The sequence below is a fragment of the Andrena cerasifolii genome, chromosome 2, assembly GCF_050908995.1.
Source record: "Andrena cerasifolii isolate SP2316 chromosome 2, iyAndCera1_principal, whole genome shotgun sequence".
Lineage (NCBI taxonomy): Eukaryota > Metazoa > Arthropoda > Insecta > Hymenoptera > Andrenidae > Andrena > Andrena cerasifolii.
In genome coordinates this window covers 7,848,095-7,873,239 of record NC_135119.1, presented here as the reverse complement: position 1 = coordinate 7,873,239, position 25,145 = coordinate 7,848,095, and the positions used below count along the sequence as shown (strand labels likewise).

Here is a 25,145-nt window from a genome sequence, read left to right as displayed (position 1 = left end):
TCGTGGACAATTGACTTCCCGCTATTATGCTTGGCTGAATCCGCCAGACATCTCGCCGAATGATCTTCACGGTGGGATGGTAGGTGTCGAAAAAATAAAAAAATAGCAGGTCGGTAAAAATACTTATTTTTTTTTATTACATCGAATAGGAGATAACTCGTTCCTGTTATTAGCGAAAAGAAAAAATCACGAGTCGAGTTCGTTACGAAAATCGAGTTTCTTCTGTCGGTCCATCATTGTGACTTGCGTGGTTCGATAACCTGACGTTACGGAGCAACGATAATTACGACGATGACAATAATAATAATACTTAATTAATCAATAATTGTAACTCTTTTTCTTCCATTTTTTTTCTTTTTCTTCTTCCTTAATTCCACTTCATTAGACGAATCACAGTGAGAGAGAGAGAAAATTTAATTTGTATCTTTCCTCGCGGCTTTTAATAACATTATATATCCGTTTAAACTAAACTTCTGAAATAAAATATATATATGTACGTGTATATACATATATATTCATATATTTATATTTATATATAATATATTTGTTCTGTTTTTTTCTTTTTAATCTTCACATATAATTCTTCCGTCTCTTCTCGTAAAGCAGCAGCAATTAACACATTTAGAAGTTATATCTCGAATAGATATATATATATATGTATATATGTATATATACGTATATATGTATATATATATGTATATATGTATATATATGTATATATGTATATATAAATTACAAGAGGGTATGGGGGGGGGGTGGGAGGAAACGTTACCGGCTAAGAAAAATGTACATTCATGGTTCGCTATTATGTATATATCGTACAATAAAAAAGCGGATAATCGTGACAGTGGTAGGTAGTAGTGGTAGTAGTGGCGATAGGTAATAGTAATAGCGGTACTTTGTAGTAGTTGTACAGTAATCGTGACGGTACTGGTAATAGTAGTAGTAGTAACAATAATAATAATAATAATTAGTAATAGTAGTAGCGGTAGGTAATTGCGACAGCCCCTATATATTGCGAGAAGTATGTACACGGTGTATCGTTCGTTTCACTGAAATTACAGGTTCTCTCGAGGTTCCATCTAACGCCGAGTGTGTTGAACGCCTTATACAATTACACGTGGTGTGGAAGTGTGTGTTTACGCTAATATGAACAAGTGTCGTGTGTTCTTCCTGCTACTTACAATTCGAAAAGATTTACTTTTTTTTTTTTGTTGTTTTTACTCGCATCTACTTTACACGCTCGAGAAGGTACATCACGCACAGTACGTACAACAGCTATCTCCCATACATTTCCTCATCCTTTTATATCTCCGCCCAATCTTCCCCGTTTCTCCTGTTCCGGCGACGGAGACGGGCACACACGCTGGGAACGTTTTTCATTTCCGAAAATAGGTTATGTACACGTGTAAACTGCACTGTCCACGTTAACCATCCCTTCAAATCGTCAGCTAAATAAAATTAAGGGGGCGGCGCGCGGCCAGCCGAGCGGGACCCTCCCCCGCCGACCGACGTTCGTGGCTCGATGCTACGAAAACGAATCGAGCGACACACCTGCCCGGATTTGCCACTGTACATCAGCGTCACCGATAATTAAATTAAGCACCAGCTGACGAACGTTCGCTACGTGGGTCGGCGACGGACGACGGCTGGCCGCGTCTCCCGCCCGGTTCGTGCAACGCATAGAATATATCGAGAATTACGCGTAGAGATATTTCCCTGAGACTGATTATAACGATTGAAATCTGTTACGGAGCGAAATGAAACGCGCGGTGCTGGCTCTTTTGTTCTTTTAACGCTAAACAACTTGCAGAAGCTTCCTGTGATACGGAGCGCGCCATCTTCCTCCGTTCCGACCTCCCGTTCCGACGCTGATGCGCGTGTCGTCGAGATCTAAGTACGTGGACGTATCGGGCCCCATCGACGCGCCGAGGAAGAGCATCATTTCGACGAAAATTTCCCTAAATCGTTCCCCCCGGCCCTGTCGATGATCCTTCAACGCGTTCACTGCTGAACGACCCCGTGTCCCGCACCGCATCGATCACACGTAGCTATAATAGAGTACCACATCTCGCCTCTTATTACAAATTAACACGTCGCTTACGTTAAGATCGACATTAACCAGAAACCAATTGCTAATATCAATATGAGAACTCGATAACAAAATTCGCTAAATCGGTAAGACAACCACCGAAGGTAAGGATACATGGCCGCCATTATTGGCACGCCAGTCAACAATCACTAACCGATAACCACCCCCCACCAACCGGTTTCCAGCTTCGAAAACAGACGAAACTAAGCAACAGTGAACGCGTTCTCGATCGCCTCGCTCTCTCAGCTTCAACATAAACGATATTTCAACCTAACTTTGTCCAACGCCGTCAACGGAAATCACTGGTTCGAGAAGGTCGATCCACGAGTTGGATGAGAGTTATTGCACAGTGAACGATCTCGTACGATCAATCGAGTCGGTATTGCGCTCGGGGATCGCGACGCCATCCTCCCTCGCCCTTTGTCCCGTCCCTTCTGTCCGCTACCCCGGAGACCGCCGATCGATCGTGCTAGCCCGTCGATCGCGGAATTGCACATCCCAAAAGAAAACAACAAATGTGAAACAGAGAACGGAAAGCCGTAAATGATCCTCTCTTCCGTCGATTAAATCTAAACGATTATCCAATCGGTTTTACTCCCTGACGATCGACTCGCTGGTAGTACAAAAAAAAAAGTGGGAGCAGGTAAGAGGAGAAGAAACGAAATAAACCTAACAAGTGGTAACGTGAAAGCCGATGAACGATTCGGTGTCGGGTTCCAACGATTCGTTCTCTTCGAGCAGCCTATACAACGACGACTCGCGATCGAGGAGAACGCGGAACGCGTCAAATGTCGGCTCGCGTAAAAGTTATCTAACCTCACTGAGTATCGATCCTCTTCAACGGAACAATTGAGTTTTCGACGGGGGGGGGGGGGGGGGGGGGAGTGGCATGTACGCGCACAGGTCCGCGATAGCGATAAAAAATATTTCTAGTACCAGACGACGTTCCCGTGCCTCTGCTCGCGGGCATTCCTCCTCGAGAATTTTGTTGCGAGCGTACCCCTCGTGTCCCCCGCAAACGGCTCCTGGGAGCTCCCTCTTAATTCGAGCTTAACGTTTAAATATTAGCTTAGAAGTACGATCATCGCGGACAGGAACGATATATCGTGCTGCTTCTATGACAACCTTCATCTAGAAGCGTTACAATCGAAGGACCCGCGGTTCCTCTCACGGGACGTTAATAAAATATCACTGTTCTGCGCGTAGACACGGATAGAGAATATCCTCCCGATAAATACTGCTAGTATAGAGTGTCACAGTTCGCTGTCGCTCGTCTGTTACTTATTTAAAACTCTGCCTAACGGCACTGTGTACCCTTGCACCTGATCGATCGAACGCCTGACTCTCGGTGCGCGCCCCTGGCGGAGGGAGCAAACCGATCGATGAAAATAATGGATAATAAAACTCGAAGCTCCCTACCACCGCGACGCGTGCCTTGACACCGCCCGGCTCCTCTTCGTTCAATCCGTAGCTGTCTTGTTACCCTGTCGAGTTCTAGCTTGCCTCTCGCGTTTAGGCGATACGCTCTTCTCCTTCTTCGCGGCTTCCCTCGAGGAGGAAGTCGACGGTCTTGCCTGGGGTGACGAGTGCCCCAGAGCCGCCTCCTGTCACCTGAGGCTGATCACCACCTTCTCCACGTTCAACAAGGACCTCACTTTGTCGTTGTACTTGATCAGGGTGACCTTCGAGCCCCTCACATTGATCCTTTCCCCCCCGCTGAGCAAGTGGCAGCAGCGGGACTGCTCCAGGAAGTCCTGCAGCTTCAACTCTCTCATGACGTCGCGATGGGCGATCGCTGGCGGGCCAGCGTGCGCCTTTGGGTTCACCTGGCGCAGCAGCGCGTCCCTGCTCTTTATCCTCAGCGCCGCCATCAGGTCCTGAAGCAACACCCACTTGTCTGGGTCGTTGGTCAGGGAGAAGAGGACCGGTAGGCTCACGTCGCTCACTTCCATCTCGATTTCGTCTAGCTCTGGCTCGGGACTGTCCATCGGGGGGTTGTCGAGGGGGTTGTAGCCAGTTTCCTCTGGGTCTGGAACAGAGCAGATTATTCAAAACGCTGTGAATCGCGTTGTAATGCTGGAAGTTAATGTTAGCCGGCTGTCTGGGGATGTTTCTCGCAAATGTAGAGTGGCGAATCGGGAACGTGATGTGTTAGGGACAGGCTATTAATAACCATACGTAATTTCGTGCGCAACTTACCGAAGACTGAAGACGGGCCGCCGAAGGACCATTGCGTGCTGGTGCGACCCTGAATGTCGTCTAAATGCTGCTCCAGTATGGAGTAGGCGTCCGTGTCTGCGGCCAACATCAATGGAGTCTGACCTGAATAGGTGGCTAACAGAGGATCAGCCCCGTATGACAGTAACAGGCGTACAAGTTCCGTAGCACCGTTCTCCGCTGCTTCGTGAAGCGGCCTGCAACGAGGTGGGACATCGAGACTTTAATAATATCGAACAACCGTGCACTTGAACTTGTCGGATTGAAGGATAATTAATGGTAGGAAAGGTACCTTATTCCACCGTTGGCACTCTCGCTGGCGTTTGCTCCGTAAGCGAGCAACAGCTTCGCGATCTCGAGGTGGCCCTTGGAACACGCCTCGTGAAGCGGCGTGTACCCTGCGTTGTCTTTGGGGCTAGGCGCGCTGTTCAGTTTCTCCAAGCAGTACGCCGTGACGTCCTGCGATCAGGATAACAAAGTCGAAGTTACATTCAAGAACCAAATGATCCAGAAAAAATGGGACCGTGCGAGTGTTCGACTCCCAAATTTCACAGTCGAAATGTACAGAGGTCCGGTACGCCTTTGCAGTTCAGTTAGTACACGGTGAACAAGTTCGATTGAGTTTATTTTATGTCAGTGGAAGGCATTCGTGTTGTTCCCTCGAAGACGAGGGATGCTCGAGCTGTTTTCCGAATTTCTCGCACACCCTGTACAATTCTGCTACTGGTGGCACGCAGGTAGGCGCAGGTAGGCGCGGCACGCTTCCGTAAATCGGGGAAAACTGACCTGCAGTCCTCGACACCAGGTGTGCGCAGGTATTCTAACGATTTCGTGGGTTTACGTTACGTCAATCGCTATTGAGATTCAACATGGAGTTTTAGTTGCAATTTCGGAGCTCTCGTACCCATAAAGAGTAAGCTAAATCGACCGAAGTAGAAAATTCTCTGATCTCAGAAGCAGCGAGCAAGTCACGCCCGTATCATACAGCCAGTTCTTTGCTGCTATTCTTAACACTTACCGTGTAACCGAGTCTGGCAGCGCGATGTAGCATCGTCTCACCGACGCCTTTCTTGATCACCCATGTTCTGATTTCTGATTGGATATCCGCAACGCACTCTGGACTGGGCCTCGCCAACACTTGCTGAAAGTTGCAGACAAAGATACCATCAAATATTTCCATGCCACAACTGACAGGACGTTGTGCGACTGCTAATATAAACGCGGGAAGTTAATAACACCGGATGGAAGAAATAAATCGAAAATGTAGAATACAAGTTGTGATGTTGATTTTGAGAAAAATCAATTTGAATATTCCACGAATCTAACTATCAATGCAACCAGCACACTGGAAGAGTTCCTTTCGACTTCGTGTTTAAAATTGCAGGGGCTAATTGAGGCAATAACAGCAACGACGGACTAAACCTAGCAGTGGCGCACTGAGGATTTTATTTTGGGGGGAGCCGAGTTGAGCGGATAAAAATATTTTTATGAAAAATTTATTTAATGCAAATTCATTTCATGCAAATTTAATAAAATTCATTAGGTGATTATACAAATTTATTTAAAGAATAAAATTCAGTTTACTTTTCATTTTACAAAGCCCCTTCTTTGGGGGTGCCAGAACCCTCCCTTGGCACCCCTTCTGGGTGCGCCACTGAACTCCAGTGCTCGGTAAACGGTGAAATAGGTGTCTACAAATTAGAGTTCGAACAGCATTTTTTTGCAGGCGTTGTTGCCAGTGCAGTCATAATTTTTAGCTTCTGATACTATTTAAAATGCTTCCTAATGCAGACTTAATTATGCTTCCATTTAATTTTAATGAGTATTGCACACAGACATCGCCACAAAATTTTAATACTACATATGATTTTATTATGCCATATAGTTTTAAATTGAAAAAAAATAATTTTCTTATTTTATATGAATTATATGATTAGTACATCCTATTGGTATGCATTATTACTGCTACCTCAATTTCGCTAAAAATGTGGGCTATACCATTTTTGTTCTCAATGCCTCAATTAGCCTCGAGCATAGTCCAAACACAGCCTGCGCGTATGCACGTAGCAAACAATACTGGCGTCTCCAATGTGCGCGCGGAAACTCCTCTCAACTTCGCCTACAAACTTGAACTTTGTATTCGAAGTGTAACTCACCAATTGAGACTGCAACTTATGTATTCGATTTTTGAAATGTCACTGTTTTGATCAATGCCTACGATGCAACTGATTTGGTGACTGAAATGCAACTGGTTGCTCAGTTTCAAGTAAGGTTCTAAGCCTTAATTTTAAAACTCTTCGTTTGGAGGGGATAGCGGTCTACGCAGTTGATTGGCTAGACGTATTCGGTTTGAAAAGGGAAAACTGACCGCTGCAGCAGGTCAACCTCAGGTACAGGGCGACACTCTCAGGTCGAACGCGCGCGGTACTTCTGCGCACGTCGTAAACTCATAAACCGCGTGGATCTGGCAAACGTGGTAATTAAACGCGGAAATGACTGGTCAGGTATACATTAAACCTATAAGTTGGAGTGTCTGTATCCCTTGGCTCTATGAATTCGTTATATTGAAAACTACCTGTATTCTACTCGTTTCAATTTACTTCCTGCTATGAAATAATTAATCTAACTGCACCGCCGTATATCATCTGTAAGAAGCGCGCAGAAAACCGGAAACATACCCTCTTTTTTTCCTTCGGCAGCGATTCGTCCTTCTTCAAAGGTTTCTTCTTCTTGCGTATGTAGTCGAATCCGGAGCGAAACTTCCGCCTGCTCGTACGAAGCTTCAACTTCTTCTTGCTAGGAACCTCCGACTCGATGGTCTCGTCGTCGAACTCGTTGTTCTCCGCCCCCTGGACGTCGTTCGTTTCCTCCTGCGCCGCCTCGTCGTCCGCTTCCGTCTTCAACCGTTGCATCTTCTTCTCGGCCAAGGACTTGAGCAAATCTTCCTGTCTTTTGGCGATCAGGAGGTGGCGCTTCGAGGTCAGGATCGCCTTGTGCCTCCTCAGTATCCCAGCGCTCTTCAGCCGTGATACCACCTTCTGCTTCAACGTCCTCACCTTGCCCAGCGTGTTCTCCGGCGTTTCGTTCTGCGAATCGTCATCCTGCGAGGTGTCGTCGTGATTCTGCATAGGAGGAGCCGAGGCTGGCCTATCCTCGCCGAACACCTCCCTGATCGTCGCCTGTTTCTTCAGGACTCGCGTCTCCGTCCTCGTTCTGCTCTTGAGGACCAGCGTGGAGAACTCGTTGGGCAGCGCGTGGTTGTTCTTGAACGTGTCCCGGAAATTGTTCACCGTTTCTTTACGAAAGTAGCCGAGCAGGAACGAATCCGTCACCTTGATGGGCTTGAGGGACTTGCTGTCCTTCATCGGCGACTTGCCCTTCGGCAATTTTGACGGCTCTAAGAGAGGCGTCAGGCTCGGAGTCGGAAGCAGCTCTGGCTCGTTGCTGCCCTTCTGAGGCAGCTTGCTCCCCACTTTGTCACCCGATTTCTCTTTCTGCTTCCTCTTTTGCTCCTTCTTGCTGGTTCCCACCTTCTGCGCGAGTACGTCCACGATGGAGCTGCTCTCCGATTTCGTGTACTTGATGGCCTTCGGGGGGCACGAGATCGTCGTGGACGAGGTGGCCTCTTCGTCGTCGATCTTGCTCCCAGCCCCGAGCCCCGTGATGCTGAAACTGTAATTGGACTCCACGTCGCTGTCCACGAGCTTTTTCCTGCTCAGGCACACGTCGGAGCTGTCCATGGAGACGGAGAGGGCCGGGGAGCCTGGGTCCAAGTCCGGCAACGAGGTGGACAACCGGTGAAACCTCGACGGCTTTGACACCGTGATCAGTCTCGGTGGCATTCTCAGGGATTTCTTGTACACGTACACTTCCTCTTCCCAACCGGGCCTGAAGTCGCTGCCATCGCCGAACAGGGGCTTCGGTTTACCCTTCTGCGACGTCGCGGTGGTCTTCGCAGTCGAGCACTTCGACTCCTTATCCGCTTTTGACTTCATCGGCGTCGCGTCTCTCGATCGCAGCTTCATTCCCTCCGGCTCTCCATTGTTGTTCGTTGAACGTTTCCTCGCTCGTAGCCTGTCTGCCACCGAGGAACCGTTGCCAAATTCCGTGCTGGCGTCGCTCTCTTCGCTGGAGGACTCACTGCCACTCGACGACACCAACTTGATCCTGCTTCCTCGACGCACTCTTCTCTTCCTGCAAATACTCTCCTCCTCGCAGTCGCTGTCCTCTTTCTTCACCTTCTTCTTCGCTCGTCGGATCAGGGGAACTTCCTCATCCGAACCGTCGCACGAGTTCTTCTCCTCCTCCTCTTTGCTGGCTTCCGGCTCCTCCTTCACCTCTACCTTGATATCCTTCGTTAATAAACTATCGTCCTCCTTGCTGGCTTCGGGGGACTCGACTTTGCTGTCTAGGGGCGACTCCACGTCCTGCAGCTCCTTCTTTATGTCCTCAGGCTTGATCTGAGACGTGTTGGCGTCGGACTCTTTGCTACTGTCGTTGCCTGTGTCGTCCAGCTTCGGCGTCGTCGTGCAGCTAGTCTTCTTCTTGCGACCACGCTTCTTCATCACATCCCCCGTGCGCAGCTGCTCCATGAACTTGTCGCAGGCGCTGGACCAGAATGTGTCCACCTCGGTGATCTTGTCGTTTTCCTGGGAACAGGCGATGGAAAACAGGGTTTTATGCTGCTGACTTGAAAGTTACAACCGAGGGCAATTAGGATGAACAACTTTTCGAAGTTACTGAACTGAAATTAGGAGTTACTGACAGCCATCGACTTTTATATTTTCAGTCCGACTGTATAAAAACACTCGCCGCGAAGTTCCCTTCTTTCGACTTATTTTTGCAAGAGGAACTGCACCCTCTCCAAGTTGCAGAGGCACACGTTTGACAGAATCAAGGTAATCTCACCTTCAGCTCTATCTTGACGAGATCCGACGACGAGGTCATGCCCATGCACATCGCATCGTTGAGGGGAACGGGTGGTTGCACCTTGGACAGCTGTTTTCTGTCCCTCCGCATCTCCTCGAGCGTCTGTCGCTCCAGAACCGGCATCTCGCCCTCGGAATCACTTTCTCTGAAGTCGAACACCGACGTCTCCGAGGAGCTTCGAAAGCCGCTGGCTCTTGCTGGTACCGTGGACGCGATCGCGGGCGCAGGAGCTGGCACGGGCACGGTCGCGGCCACTGACAAGTTCTCCTCCTCTGTCCTTGAGAACAGTCGCCGTCTAGGTGGCAAACAGGCCACCTTCTCGCGCGTCAGCTTCGGTGGGCTGCCCGCTGAGGAACCCGACTGCGGCGTGGACGTTGAGGCAGCGCTGTCTAATTCTACAAAATGACGATTTAAAAGCTCAAATAAGAGGAGCAATGTCCACACGCCTCCTAACGACGCAATTAAAAGACACGTGATCGCGTGAGCTACCTTTTGGCGTTGACGACGCGTCTTGCGAGGGCACGATTGTCGGCTTCGGTCCGAACTGACCAGTTCCCACCTTGAACAGGCAGAAACAAGAGTTAGGTATTAGCACTCTGTTTGCCGACATCCGGGCAGAGCGACATGAAGCTGCCGCGGGTGGAAGGAACTATACCTTTAAGTACTTTACTGTATTCCTTCCACCCATGATACCGGTGCTTCGTTCACCTGTTTAAGTTCCGCCTTGGTTCTGATCTTCGCGGCCAATATGGCCGCGAGACCGTCATCTTTGTCACGGTGGATCTGATTCTCGGCTCCCCGAGGACCAAGGAGTGCTTCCTTGCCAGGTAGCGTGGCGGATGAATTCACTCTCGAGCCGTACAAGCTACGGGGGGCCTCCTGAGTGATCGAGTCTACCGCTCTGGGCACATGGAACTTGTAATGGGGCGGCGTGTTGCTGTTACGTTCCAGCAAGCTCGCCGCCGTGAATGGTGACAGGTTGTGCCTCCCGATGTTCGTTTTGGGCTCGACTGGCGCGACAACCTTCCGGGAATAGAGGACATTAGTATCAGCCTGACAACAGGCTAACCGTCGCGGCACGTAACACGATACCGCGTTTCGGATACCATTGCTGATCTCTCAATAACGTTTTTCATATATGAATATTATATACTTCCTAGAACCAGAAAATCGAGCAAACTCTAGCTCGATGCATCGTTTCGAGAAGCACTGTATACTTAGACTCCTCAGGAACTCTTACGGACAGATTTCGGAGTAAGTTTTCGTAGATTGCTGAAATTTGAATATTTTGTAGTCTCTAGTGATTTTTAAACGTACCTGAAAGGATTTTTCAATATTTTGAACAATGACGATTTTACAGCTGTTTGAAGTTGAGTGCTAACTTTTTTTCAATACATTATAGCTATGGAAGTAACCTTATAGAGAAGACATTGAAGTTTTAAGAAAAAATTATTTCAGTTTAAAACAGAAAAATTGAACCATTTTTGTGCAATTATTTTAAACAAATGCATAAAAGTGGTTAAATTTTTTTTTTTAAACTGAAATAATTTTTTCTTAAACCTTCAATGTCTTGTCTATAAATACCGTAAAGCTCGTCTCCATCCGTTTACTACTTCCATAGCTATAATGTATTGAAAAAAAGTTAGCACTTAACTTCAAACAGCTGTGAAATCGTCATTTTTCAAAATTTTGAAAAATCCTTTGAGGTACGTGTAAATATCACTAAATACTACAACATATTCAAATTTCAGCAATCTACGAAAACTTATTCCGAAATCTGTCCGAGTTCGCAAGGAATGTCCCTTATGAAAGAACACCGTGCAAGGTCTGAAGTTTCTCCTAACCTGTTGCATACTAAGAACGAGCAGGACTTATGATCGTTCGCGGTATCTAAATAGGTAGACAACTGTACTAGCGATGCGAGTGGCACATAAGTGTTAGAAAATATACAAGGAGTGTTCCACAGGACTCGGTAAATGCCCGTCAACTAAACACCCACAACGTATAAGGAAAGAAAAGTCGAGCATACCTTATTCTGAAAACTCTGTTGACTGTGATTGGCCAGAATAGGCTGCTGGCTGTTCATCTGCTCCTCCCTCTGCTGCTTGTTCTCCAGGCTATTCCTCAACAAGCTGAGGACTCGCTTATCAGCACCAGTGTTACTCGGCGGTTCCGTCGGTGGGCCCGCGGAGATCCCACCGGGAGTTGCCGCGCTCTTCTGGCTTTGTCGATAACTCGAGTACGCCGTGTGGCCAGTGCTGACTTGTTGCGGTAAAGAGTGCACGTTCGTGGGCTTGGCGATAACAGGATGATTGTACGACGGTGAACTATGGGTGATCTTAGGCTCCGCGTAGCTCCGCTTATCACAGTAGGCTTGCTGGTACCTCGACGACTCGGACGAAGAGTAGCCACTATCCGATCTCTGTTCGTAGGAATTAGGCGCGACCAGGGTACCGTTCGGCAGGGGAACAGGAAGATTCATCTCTTGCCTCTTCTGTTGCTCGTACAGCGCCTTCGCGGTGGATAATCTCTGCTGGATCCACGTGTCGAGCCTGGGCTGCTTGTGGGGCACTCCCGCCCCATAGATCGTCTCTCCAGGCCTCTTAGAGGGCGTTCGATCCCTCTGCGGGGGTGGCGGACCGAATTTGTTCCTGCTGTCCATGTAGTATTTGGACTCAGACGGGTAGTCTTGCAGGGGCAAGCCGGTGGACCCTATCCTTCCTGGATCCACCATTTGCGGCGGGTACCTCGAGGATCTGGACGCAGAGGTGTCGTTGGCGGACAGGTAGGAGGACGACGGAGGAGGTGGAGGTGGCGCGGACGCGTTCACAGCGTCGTACACCTGCGTGGTGGGCAGTGAAGTCTTCTTGAATGAAGACATGTGAGGCAGTGGAGCGGTATTGCTAGGATGATGCTGCGAGGGAAGAGACTGAGGAGGCGGAGCGTACAGTTGATGCGTCGAACTTCTCCGCTGAAGAGTATTTTCGTGTGGCTGCTGGCCGTGATGATGGCGTAGTGGCGTCGTGTTGAAATCCGGTAGAAAATCCACCTTGGGCGCGCACACCGTCTGAGGAGTGGACGTTCGAACGCCAGCCGTCGCTGGGAGGCCCCTGCTGTTGCTGGACAGTCGATTGTCGAACGCGGAGTACGAGGCTGGCTGCGGAGGGGGCTGCACCGGGGGCGGCAGCATCGTTCTCGAGCCGTTGCTTCTCGAGGAGATGACTGTGGAACTGCTGACGTGCTTCTCCGTCGCTATCATCTCGATGTCGTCTTGAGCAGTAGAATCGGCCGACGTCTTCACCGTTTTCACGGACAAGTCCAACGGCGATTCTCGCTTTCGAACACCGTTCGTCTGCGGCGGAGGTGTGACCAAGGTGGACGCGACCGTGGATTGAACGGTCGGCGCGGACGAATTCTGGTAAGGGTACTCTTTGTATCCATAGTCGTCGTTAGCCCTGACGGGCGGGTGGTGGTACGAAGAGCCGGTGCGACTCGCGTCCGATTGATAGGCGTGTATCGCGGCGGGCGGAACGGAAGATCTAGCGGTGACGCCGATGGAGGTGACCGTGGTGCTGCTGGAGGAATTGCTACCCTGATGGCTGGGCGCTATCGTGGTCGCATACGTCGGATAGCCGTGCTGGCTCGAGTACCTGCTGTACGAGGAGTTGGTGACGGTGGTCGTTCTTCCGTTCACCGGCATCGCGTGATTCACGCTGGACGGCGTGACCGGATACTCCGGGACCCTCTGAGGCGCGGCCATTGAGGAAACGGGCGGCGTCACCACGGAGACCTTGTTCGTCGCGCTCGCGGAATACGTTCGCTGTCTGTGCATCGGCTGCGCCTTGCCCATCGGCTCTCTCCTGTTGGAATGGTAGGACGACAGGGCCGCGATGGGGGGAAGATTGTGCGTGTTGGCAGTCCTCTGAACGGATGTCAGCGGAGATCGATAGGAGCCATACGCCGCCTCCATCGAGTTCCTCTTGGAATCTACGCCGTTGTACGTCACCGGTTTGCTTTGCTGGTAGCCAGTGGCGCTGTTGCTGTTTCCGGTCCCGGAGCAGATAGACTGCGGCATAGGCGGCATTTGTTGCACGTACGGCTGGCTCTGAGATCTACTGGGCTGGGAATAGTAGTTTCCTTGAGTTTGCGGCGGCTGGGAGCTCTTCTGAAAGGAATGATACGAAGACTGCGACGGCAGCGCGTATGGGTGGCTGCCCGCGTAACCGGTGGTCGGCTGGTAGTGTTGCGACGTAATCGGAAGGTTGTACGAATGGGGTGTGGAGGTGGCCGGAGGTGGCGGCGGATAGGTGGGCGAATGGGGCTGGAAGCTGGTGTGAGGGGAGGGAGCGGGATGAGACGACACGTGAGGATTGTGCAGGCTGGAAACGTGAGGAGATTGTCTGTGCGGCGATGGTGTGGCGTGATGAGGAGCGTCGTGAGGTGACGCAACAGGATGATAACCGCTCAATGCGGGGGGCGGTGGCATCTGACTCGCGGACGAAGAGGACGGCCCGTGGACCACCATTCGACCGCTGTAAGTGTTCGCGCCGATTGAATGCGGAGATGCGTTTATTCGACTAGAAAGCTGTTGCTGTTGATGCTGCTGATGCTGCTGATGCGGATGCTGCATCTGAGACGACTGTTGCTGCTGATGATGAGCGGGAGCGGTCCCAGCTGACGGCAGATGCGACGAAGGAATGTGCGCCGGAAGATTCTGAGACGACGACGACGACGATGACGACGTCGACGACGACGACGAGGAAGGAATGTGACTCAAGCTACCGCTGTGACGAGGGCTGCACGGGTTCACCGACGAACAGGACGGAGACGAGGAGACTCGCGAAGAGTGCGACGATCGTTCCACGTGCGACGGCCTGTCCAACGTACTGTTCGACGAGCTTAATCGACTCTGCGGCTGGTGTTGCAGCCCGCGGTAGTTCTGAGACGCGGCCGATCCGTAAATCGAGGGTGCACTCGTCGGCGGAGGTGGATTACTGTTGTTGTACGAGCTCGGTACCCTCTGCTCCTGAGCGTGCCCTTGAGCGGAAACGTTATTAACGTTCGTCTGCTCGACTGGTGTCGGTCTTGTCGCTGGCTGTACGCTTCCAGAGGACGTCGCAGCGACGCTGGCGGACTGGTAAATGGTATTCTGACTGAACGGAACCGGGGCGCTCTTCGTGATGTCCGGATGATGGTAACGGGGGTAGTACTGGGTCCTCTGTGCCACCACCGCCGGGTTCGGTTGTGGCTGCCGCTCGTTGGCAGTCTGATAGGTTGGCTGGTGCGACGAAGCGAGTATTTCCGCGGTGGAGAAAGACGTCCTGGTGACGGGATTCAGCTGCTGGTAGACAGGACCAGGGGAGGGCGGCGGCTGAGGCGGTTGCATCTGATGCAAGTGCTGCGAGCTTGACTCAGCCGCTGTCTTCGTTGGCTGAGGCTGTTGGTGATCGTTGGTCAGCGACGACGACGAGGTGGACTGCTGTTTCTGGGAGAAATTGGACGCTGACGAGGATCGCCCACTCGACGGCTGCATCTCGGTTAAGGTGATGGTGGTGGAGGACGACGAACTCGCCTCCATGGAGGAGCTCTCATCGCCTGGCCTCGTATCGGGCACTTCGACCCTGGTCGGCTGAGGTGGATAAGGTTCGACGGACGGGCTCCAGAAGTTACTGGAGCTGGACGCGTTGTTGTCAAGCGACGACGGCCGGACGTCGCTTTGATATCGACTCGCTTCCTGTTCGTTGCTGCTGGTCGGAGTCGGTTGCGCCTGTAACGGTAATGGCGGTGGTGCTGGCGGTGCTGGTGACGGAGGAGCGACAGACGAGGCGGTGCCATGGTCGTGCGACGTGGACGAGGCGGTACTCGTTGATGTCGCGAGATTGCGATCCGCTGACGCGGTCGCACCACCTGTACTCGGCACGGGCAGTCCCTGGAAGTACTGGCGAGCCCCCTCTAATACGTTCGTGAAGCTCACATCCATGTCACGCCGACTGCTGATCTGCAATCACAACCAGCAACGTCTAATTATGCCACCGTGTACTTAACAATTCTCCAGTACTCGAATATGTCGCGAGGCAACAAGCAATCATCGTTCGGGGATTGGGTGTATCCCTTCAACGACGTCCAAGAATATACCATCCTACGTCAGTAGGTAAACATTTGCAAAGAAAGACGAGGATAGATACCACATGTATCCTGTGCATGAAACTTTATACCCCCAACACGAATGTGCGCACTGGATCTCGCAGTTTAATTACTTAGGAAAGCGCAAAGCAAAGGAACAAAGAACGGTTTCGCAGTCCCGTGTGTTTTTGAACGACTAAGCGCGTCCGAACTGGTGGATCGTCGCATTAATCGCAGAATCAGAGAAGCGTCCCTGCAGAGCACCGAAACCCCCGTTCACACGGTGGTGTTTGCTACCAGGACGGCCACGGTTACCAGGCCGAAGCATTAATCTTCATTGTCTTGTATTTGTCTGCAGCGAGCCAGCTTCCCTCCCCGCGTTCACTCTCTGAACCTCTCTCTCGCTCCCCCGTACCCTTTTATTGCCCCTATTTTCCCTGAGCGAGCAACTTGAACTGCGAGGCAGCCCGATCTCGCCTTATTAATCTCGTTGCCCCGTGAAAGATAAGATCACCGCGAGGAGCAGCAACCTGCCGACGGGAACAAAGCAAGATTGTTGCCAGCGACTCCGATGACGTCTAGTTACCGTCCTAAACGGTCGAGATTGATAGAGCAGGCTCTCATTGTGGCTTAATTAAACGCAACTTTGCAAATACATGGTGTAAGGGAGAGTCCTACAGTACCGGGCAGCGTACAGTACCGGCCAACGCTAGATATCCCGCTTCCAGTGTTAGTTGACTGCACTATCGATGGAGAAACAAATGAACACTAGAGTCCGTTGCAACGTATTCCGGCGACATTCGTTTTCCTTCAGTATTACCAGAGTTCTAAGACGTCTAACGTTTACGCTGGTGTTCCGGACGACAAAAGATATTTTTCATAGCTGATTTCTTATTTCTCAGGTAATTAAATAATTTTGTCATATTACGTACATTATTGTTACAGTATTAGCTATACATAAATGCCCTGGTTTTTCCAATTTGCTTTGTATATTACGTATCAAACCTAAAACTTTGTCCACGTTTAGTCGTCCAGTATTGCCCAATTTTTTTCCCCCTATAATTATAGTCCTTAGATCTTTCTTCTTTGTTTTTCTGCAGAAAAATGACCAAAATTAAAGAGAAAAAAGGAAAATGGGCGCAGAACGACACGAATGCGGCTTTGAAAATGCTGCTTGAAAACAAAATGAGTCAAAGGCAGGCCGCTAAAACTTGTCACGTTCCAAGAAGCACATTAGGAGACCGATTTAAACCGATTCGAGAAGGCGAGACCGTAGATTTGACACCGCTAATGGGTAGATTTAAAAAAAACTTTTACTGAGGAATTCGAAAGTCAATTAGTATTTTATATGAAAACCAGGATGCAAAATATGCCATTAAATAGGACTGAATTTTTTAAATTGACATACGATTTGGCTGAACATTTAAAATTATAACATCAATTTAGTAAACAAAAGAAAACTGCGGGTAAACAATTTTATTATAACTTTATGGCACGTCATCCGGAATCATCCTTGCGAACACTAGAATCCACGAGTCTTCAAAGAGCGTTAGGCTTTAATAAACGTCAAATAGATCGCTTCCTTGACAAATAGCTACAATAACCACGAGTCAATGATATTGCTATAGGTATGACTTGAATTCCTTTTAACTTCAGATACTTTCGTGTAAAGGCGGAACCACACATTCGGCATTCAGCAAACAGTTCGCTAAAAAATTCGCGTGTACCTTCACACTATGCGCTTATTCGGCAAGTGACGAGCGCTTCGACTCGTGATCGGAAACAGCGAACATTCGTGCGGAAGCTCGCACAAACATCTAATCGACGAATAGCAAACATTTGCCAGGCCGCTAAATAAAATGCCGAATCTGTAGTTCCGCCTTAATACACAAAGCGATTACAGCACTTTTTCTGCAAACCATTTGCTACCATCGCTTCATGACAGCCCCAAAGAAGCCAAAGCTGCCTGGGAGCATTCGGCATGCTTTCACGGGAATCTCTGTGACACCACGGCGACTCTTGTAGAGGTATGCCGCCTCCTCGACACCGAAGTGCGCCCGAGGTCTTAAGGTGCGTATCGGGACATTCCATGCGAACACGGACAGATATCGGAGTACGATTTCGTAGATTGCTGAAATTTGAATATGTTGTAGTCTTTAGTGATATTTAAACGTGCCCCGAAGGATTTTTCAAAATTTTGAAAAATTACGATTTTACAGCTGTTTGAAGTTGAGTGCTAACTTTTTTTCAATGCAATATAGCTATGGAAATAGTAAACGGATGGAGATGAGCTTTACGGTGCTTATAGAGAAGACATTGAAGTTTTAAGAAAAAATTATTCCAGTTTAAAAACAAAATTAACTATTTTTATGCAATTATTTTAAACAAATGCAGGTTTTTAATATATAACAACATATTCAAATTTCAGCAATCTACGAAAACTTACTCCGAAATCTGTCCGAGTTCGCATGGAATGTCCCTATCGACTTTGCGAGGCTTGCTCGCGAGCAAGCCTCGCAATGTCGAAACGCACCTTTCCGCTCGCGGAGCAGCCACTCGGCGTCGATCGTTACCGGTATTATCATGGATAAGAAGGAGATGCCGGCGTCGGATGCACGGCCGCAGGAGGCTCGATCGTGCCGTGGCTCATTGAGACGTGCAACGAGCCACCGTCTGCGTGAACCTGAAGAAGCGACGGGCGGGAGAGACAACCATACTATCCTCGCCCACCACTACCATCAGGCATCGGCCGCGTGCAGGTAGCACCGATGTCTGTGGCAAGTAGTAGGCGAGAATCAATATCGCGCACCCTTGCAGACCGGAGCAACCTGAGGGGTTGGTATGGTCCCCTTCGTGCGCCAGTCAAAGGCCCTTCTACCCAACCAACCCCCCGCGCTCCTTTCTCCCTCTGTCCTCCTTCTTCTCCGGCTCTCTCATTCCCCTTGCCTCCTCGTTTCATTCCAATCCCTTCCGTTTTACCCCCTTTCTACTCGCCACGTACGTACGAAACACGTACACGAAAGCCACCCCCCGTTTCACCGTCTCCCTCCGTTCGACGGAACCTGCCGAATCATGGGTGTCGTACGTACGCCGTGCAGAGGGGACGGTTAACTGGAATTCTCGCGATTTTCGGCGTGGCAGGCCACTCGATAACGCTCTACCGTCAGGTAATAAATATCCCGGCTAAAGCAGTGGTCGATGTGCCTCGCGAGCAACGGGGAGTGCGCAGGGATTCAGGTGGATGGAGTCGCGAGGAAGGGCGATTTCTCCACTGGACTCGGTCGCACCGCGAAAAGGTAACGCGATAAGGTTCGCGGACCGCTGTGGCAGTGTTTTCATTCGGCACGATTCATTCGGAGATTTATTCGTTTCTTGGCAGTTATTGGGGTCTCGCCGGGTGGGGTGAACTTGTTGGGGGCTTGGACGAGGTAGAGCTCAATTACTGCTGGTTTAATTAGTACGGATCTTTGTTGAATGACTCTTTGCTCTTTTACTGCGTGTTTATAGCTGCTCGATATTACCCTCTTGGTTCCTTAACAGTATTAATATTCTTTTATGAGTGGTACTGTTTAATATATCGGAGAAAGCAGGTATTAAGTTCGCTGAGATACTTCGGTAAGAAAAGATCGCGCGTTAGTTGGATAAGCCCGCGGACAATCGCTGGCGGAAATGGATACTCAAAAGCAAGAGGGTGAAGTATCAAACCCTCTCAATTCTTGGACGTTCCCCGGACAATCTGATTCCTCCCTTCGCTCGGCCGGTCTCCAGAGAAATCAGACCATCCGGGAATTCTCGCTTGTTGAATTCGATAAAGGGCCTCAGGAAATCCATCACCCCTTCGATATATCCATTCATTCGTCCAGTTGAAGTACCTATCGAAGGATTAGTCTCCGCGATTTCTGCACCGTGTGAGCCCAACTGGGTCATCCAGTTTCCGGTTTCACTCTGACACAGTAAAGGAACGCCAGTGCGACGATGTACATGCGAGGTGAGAGCAAGCGAAAATGAACTTTCGCCTCGCCTTAAAGCGTTTCGAATTCACGTCAAGATGAAGATGCAATCTTCTAAGTCACGCGGCGTTCAAAAACAGCGAGGATCTTCGGAAATCTCAAAAGGCCCGACTTCCCCAACTTCCATGAATTTCAAGAATATCAGAGGTCCCGGAACTTCTAGGGAGAGTTCGAAATCTTTGGAACCAGCCAGCCCAGGAAACCAAATATTACATTGAGTCGTTCCAAGTTCATGAAGCGAAGTTAAACAGGAAATCTTCCGGCCACCAAATCTTCCACGAGCGCAGATTTTCTTGGCATCCTTCACAGGCTCGAGTCTACCACGTCAAACGAAGCCCAGATATTTTAAGAATACAACTTACTCAACCAAGAACAGGATTCAGAATCGTCGTACCCTAGAAACCTGGAGATTCAAGTTGCCTGGCACCTAAATTGCCAAAGAAAATAATTTAAAGTCGCAAACGAAAAGACCCGCGTTCTTCAGAAGTCCCAACAGAAGCAGACCTTCCGAGGATCTTCCAAGTCTTCGTAAACAGAAGTTCTTCCAGTTTTAAGGAAAGATCCAAGCAGCGAGAAGGATCGGTAGAAGTCACGGGAAGTATACTTCGCGAAGTGGTTCGTGGTATCGCGACGGTATCGGTGGTCGAGGGTCGGATATAAGCGAGAGATCCTGAAGTTTGAAGGCTGTCGGAAGATTACGAGTCGAGATAATCCTCCGGCGCTCGATTAAAAGCCGTGACACAACGGTCAGGCAACGGAACGTGGAGGAAGTATGTGCGAGAGGGAGCCGAGGAACGCTTTAAGCCCGGTTAAGCCGAGGCTTAAATGGCTGCCACGCGGCGGGAACTGGTTCGTCCGCGAGGAACATACGTCTTCCAGCCAACTTTTTACCCAGCTACACGCTACGAACCCGATGAAGAGGCAAGTCGGACCGAAATACAGTCCCTCTACATCGTAATTCACGTCTCTCCTTTCCCCTCGCTCATGCCGGGTCATCAGGAGTCGACGAGATTTCACGGGAATAATGAAGACACGCGGGGCGAGAGAATTAACGCGACATCGAGAGATTTCTTGAATATTCAAAGATGTAGATTTGGGAAAAGCAACTCTGACCGTACCAACGGTTGGATCTAGATTCCCAATAGATTTATACCTGAAACGAAGCAGTGGAATTGTAAGGAGCTCCGAAGTGTGTTACGCGGAGTTCAATTAATTCCAAACTTTCCACGCAGCAGAATACGTCCGGCCGAATTCACACAGAATACCGGACACAAGATCGCCACTGGCCCAATCCAGCCAGCTTTGGCAATCCACCAATCAAAGCACTTTGCCGCCCAAACTCTCGCTGCCTACGTCAAAGGGAAGGAAGAGTTGCGCCGCCTGGCGCGAGCAACGCGACCGAAGATGCCCGGGAGAATCTATGATCAACCTAACAACGCTTTTCCAGGCTATTCGCAGTTCAAATACCCACCCCCGGTCGCGAGCAATAAAACTAATGCGGGCGCGGGCTTGTGTGTGTCGAGTGCAGAGGGGTTGAACGGAGGAATTGGGAGGGGCTGAATGAAGGACAAAGAAAGAGGGACGGAACTCGACTGACCCACTCCACCCTGGCATGGCATCCGCACTCTCATCCGTTCTCGCAACAAACGCATCCGTACCTCAAACAAGCCCCTGCGCCACACGGCCGTCGACACCCTCTGCCACTTCACGGTCGTTCGCACCGTCTCTCACACCTACCATCCACCCCCCCGCCTCCTCTGACCGCCGTGTTCGTTCCCCTGTGTCCCACGCGATCGTGCGCTTTCACGGAACCGCCGACAACCCTCGTCGGCGAAATGTTAATCCTTGGACTGTCTTTGCCGCGGCGAAGCCGGGAAGAATGAGGATCATGACGTCGCGACAGCTTCCGAGGCTTTTGTACATGCTCGGAGCCAGCACAGCTTTTGGGTAGTAACACGCGTTTAAGTCGATCTGTTGGAAATGTTTAAGCGGTTCGATCGGTGACCTGTTCCCAATTAGTTTCAATATTATTCGAATTCGTTAATTGTAGTTTGTGTGGTGGTTAGGGTGCGGGAAAGTTCGCCGGCGTGCGGTAAATCCGATGTCATAATATAGTGGACATGATTAGGTACCGATTCGAAAGTTTTTAAATGTCAACTCCAGATGAACGTGGAATAGTTTTCGTCTTGTGTTCTTGTATGAAAACTTTCGTGGTCAGATTGAATGTCTTCCTCTACTGTGTCTGATATCTTTAAATGTCCCGTGACGATTCTTGCGGAAATGTCCACTATTTAAATATATAGCCAATGAATATTGAGACAGTCTGGATTTGTTTAATTTTACTTTCACGTCATTTAAATCTTTTGTGTTATGATGCGCGTTAACATACTGTAGGGTCATTCCACGCGAAGTCGGACACTTTTCGGAGTAACATTTCGGATCTTGGTGCAACTTGGATGTGTTGTAGTCTTTAGGGGTATGTAAAGATATCTCGAGGGATTTTTCGAAATGTCAAAAATTGTGGATGTTACAGCTCTTTGAAATATAGTGTTTACTATTTTTCCAAAAATTATAACTGTTCAACTAATAAACTGATAAAAATGACCTTTTGGGTGCTTACAGTGCAGATATAAGAGTACCTAATAAAAATTATTTTACTTAATAAAAACGAATATTTCAGCATTTATTTAGTAATTGTTCTAAACAAATGTAATTTTATAGTTGAAGGCACCTTTTTAAAAATTTGGAAAAATAGGAGGCTAAAGCCCTGTTTTTCCTCTTTATGGACATGTTTTGGAAAACGTGGACGTTTTAAAATTGGCCAAATGAAAAGTAATTGAATGTAACGCTGCGTGAATTCACACCGGCTCGACTGGTCGCTCGGTTCGTGCGGTACTCGCAGCGGCCAAGCGGCTATACCTGCCACTTTTATATAGGCTATTAATGAGGACCGCTGCAAGGTTTAATACCGTTAATAGTTACTGGAAACTCGCTCTCTGTCGATGGCACTTATTGTTTGAAACATTTAAGTTGCCATTGTTGAATGGAAACCACGAGAAGGGGGTGAGTATTCTTCCATGACCGGTCATGTATTCCAAAAGACGCTGAAAAATACGACAAAGTATTTATCCTTTAACATAATCCCATCACATCCCATCCTCTCCCGATGGTTTGAGGAAAATACGGGAAGAATTATGATCGAAGATCGCATCTCTAAGAAATATAATCCCGCGCGAGGTAAGGGTGACACGGTTTCGCGAAACTCGTGGACATAAATCCGCCGGGTTCGCCAGATTCAACAGCGATTTTATTCCACCGCCTTTTCTTATAAGTTCCCCCAACCTTCGGAAGATGGAGATCTATCAAATTAAATGCCCCGCGCAAACAGCTCTTGATTTCTACAAGCTTCTTCAGGTATACCGTACAATGGCTTCGCTACGCAAACTTTTCGATCGATCGCTTCCCCCTCGTTCTTTGTTACCGCCACGTGTACCTCGCAAGGCAACCTATTATTAACTTACTACAGTCCAAGTTTTGCACTGATGCTGAACGTGCAGGAAAGTCACGGTTCATTCTCAACATTTTAATACAGCGCCCTTAATTTCCAAGTAAATGACGACAGATGCAGGATTATTCTTGAGTGACGTTGCACCTTACAAGTGCAACGAGTAACATTGAACGTACCGCTCATCTTACTCGTAGAAGAGAGTTTAAGAGAACTGAGGATCGCAGAGATTTTAAGACGACCGAGATCCTTCAATCATTCAAACTCAGATCTTTCACTTGTCCTGTCTATCGAGTTGCCTAGATATTCGATGAGTTCCTCCCCCCTAATTCTAATACCCCGAAATTATACCCAGCTATGCAAATCAACTCGTCTTCCACGGCCAAACAGTTCGAGTATCGATCTCCGTTGAAATCGTTCGTTGAAATGCAGGCCGACCAGCTCCGAGTTGGCGATCATTATTCAAGATCATTGGCTGCCCATTAAACCCGGCCGGCAGTCTTTCGTAATGGGCTTTCGTAACGACTTTCATAGATACGACAACGGTAATATTTCATAATACGCCCAGTTGTAAACAATTTCCCCCGGGGGCGGGAAAAATGAGGTGCGAGCGAGCAAATAGATAGATATCGTGCGACTGTTCAACCGGCAAGCGGGAATAAGGTCAGGGAAGCCAGACGCGGGGAAAAAACGCCACTGATCAAAGCGAGGGAAACTCTGGGAAGTTCTGCTGGCGAACTGAACAGCATCGCAGAGAATGAGATTCAACGAACAACAATTCATTCTGCATAGGCTCGAACATTTGTGAGTGGCGCTTAGAAAATCAGAATGCAAGAATTTCCAAAATAAGAGTGTTACCGCTTGAAGTTTCGGTTCCACTGAATCTTCAATGCCTTTCGAAATCTTTGATATTCAATGGAACCTTAGACCATATATACCTATAGACACGGCCTGCTCTATATGAAGCCACGAGTCATAGTGAAGCAAAGATAACGGGCAAAAGTGACGTCACTTGTGGGCAAAAGATAATTCAAAATGGTGGATACTACCTCATACCATATATACAAGCGAGGTTATATCTTTTTCTGTGAATAATTTTTGAATAATTATTAATAAAGGTGCAAACATGTTGTATAAAGAATTGCAAAGACAATGATTAAATCGCATTTTCGGAAATATTTATACATCGCTGTAACTTCCATCATTACTTTGCCCACATGTGACGTCACGTAGATGATTTAATCTTTGCATCAAGGCAGTTATCTGAAGCCGTGTCTATAAGTATATATGGTCTAAGAATGGAACCAAATTCTATTACCGCAGGAGTTCCCTGTCACACAGAAATCAACAAAACTTCATGTCGTTTTATACGAAATCAATGTCGTAGAGATTATCACAGAACAGTTTCAGCAAATAATTAAACGTGGTACCACCGCACACGTTAAATGTCACCTCGTTTTCGAAACCATTCGATCGTGGTTAATCGAGCACCGACTAATTTACGCGTCATGCGTGGGCGGCGCTATCAGTCGTCTGTATCATGGGAATCGACGCGTAGGCAGCGGGCTGGAAGCCAAGAATCGCTTATAGGTTGCTTTATTAGACACAGAACGATGTAACGTAAGAATTGTGATTGAACGGAACGTTTAACAAGATATTTCCGAAGGCACACAGATGTGGTTGAAAATACAGTTTCGCGTGAGCGCTGCGTGGATGGCTTTTGGTGATGACAGTAGCGTTACCCAAAAATATTATGGGCCAAAGCACGGGCGAGGTATAAACGATCCTAGCATGTAATAGAAGTTCGTGTCACTTGAATTGAAACTCCGATCACTCTCGTGTTCAAATCAATTACAGAAGCCAGTAAAGTCAGTGAAAGCGAAACATTCTCACACTACCCCTGCTCCGCGTCACAATACAGACTTCGCACTTCACACGTTTGGCCTATCCTATACATACCTCGTCTGTGGGCAAACGAATGAAAGAGCGACGTGGGAAGGTCTACGTGGACGAACCAGTATACGTATTGATCGGGTACAAGAGATTCAACGTAGATAAGTAAACGATCTTCCGCGTTAACATTTGGTAACGTCGGGACGACGGAGGCGTCGATTAATATTCGACCCGACGCCTCGCCACGCTTCGTACGTGCTTTGCATCGCGACTAGAAGTACCTTTTTTAAGGCTTCGCGTGGGTACGATTTTCACGGGGGAAAAGAGGGCTGAAGATAAATGCTATAAATGGTGCGTGAAGAAAAGAAAACAGTAC

At 48.7% G+C, this 25,145-nt stretch overlaps 1 protein-coding gene across 8 annotated transcripts in view; it reads right to left on the bottom strand.

The window, feature by feature from the left end:
• Positions 1-787: 787 nt before the first annotated feature.
• The window catches only part of LOC143366313 (uncharacterized), a 350,623-nt gene continuing 326,265 nt past the window's right edge, over positions 788-25,145 (bottom strand). For 7 of the 8 annotated variants that reach the window (XM_076807286.1, XM_076807293.1, XM_076807291.1 and 4 more), the window contains 9 exons: positions 11,268-15,236; positions 9,947-10,261; positions 9,728-9,797; positions 9,218-9,633; positions 6,988-8,958; positions 5,328-5,450; positions 4,602-4,768; positions 4,292-4,506; positions 788-4,121 (listed from right to left, as the gene is read on the bottom strand). In XM_076807286.1, the coding sequence (XP_076663401.1) occupies positions 3,700-4,121; positions 4,292-4,506; positions 4,602-4,768; positions 5,328-5,450; positions 6,988-8,958; positions 9,218-9,633; positions 9,728-9,797; positions 9,947-10,261; positions 11,268-15,236 (7,668 nt within the window). In that variant the 3' untranslated portion in view covers positions 788-3,699. The remainder of the gene's footprint in view (positions 4,122-4,291; positions 4,507-4,601; positions 4,769-5,327; positions 5,451-6,987; positions 8,959-9,217; positions 9,634-9,727; positions 9,798-9,946; positions 10,262-11,267; positions 15,237-25,145) is intronic. The other variant, XM_076807292.1, reaches the window with a different exon arrangement.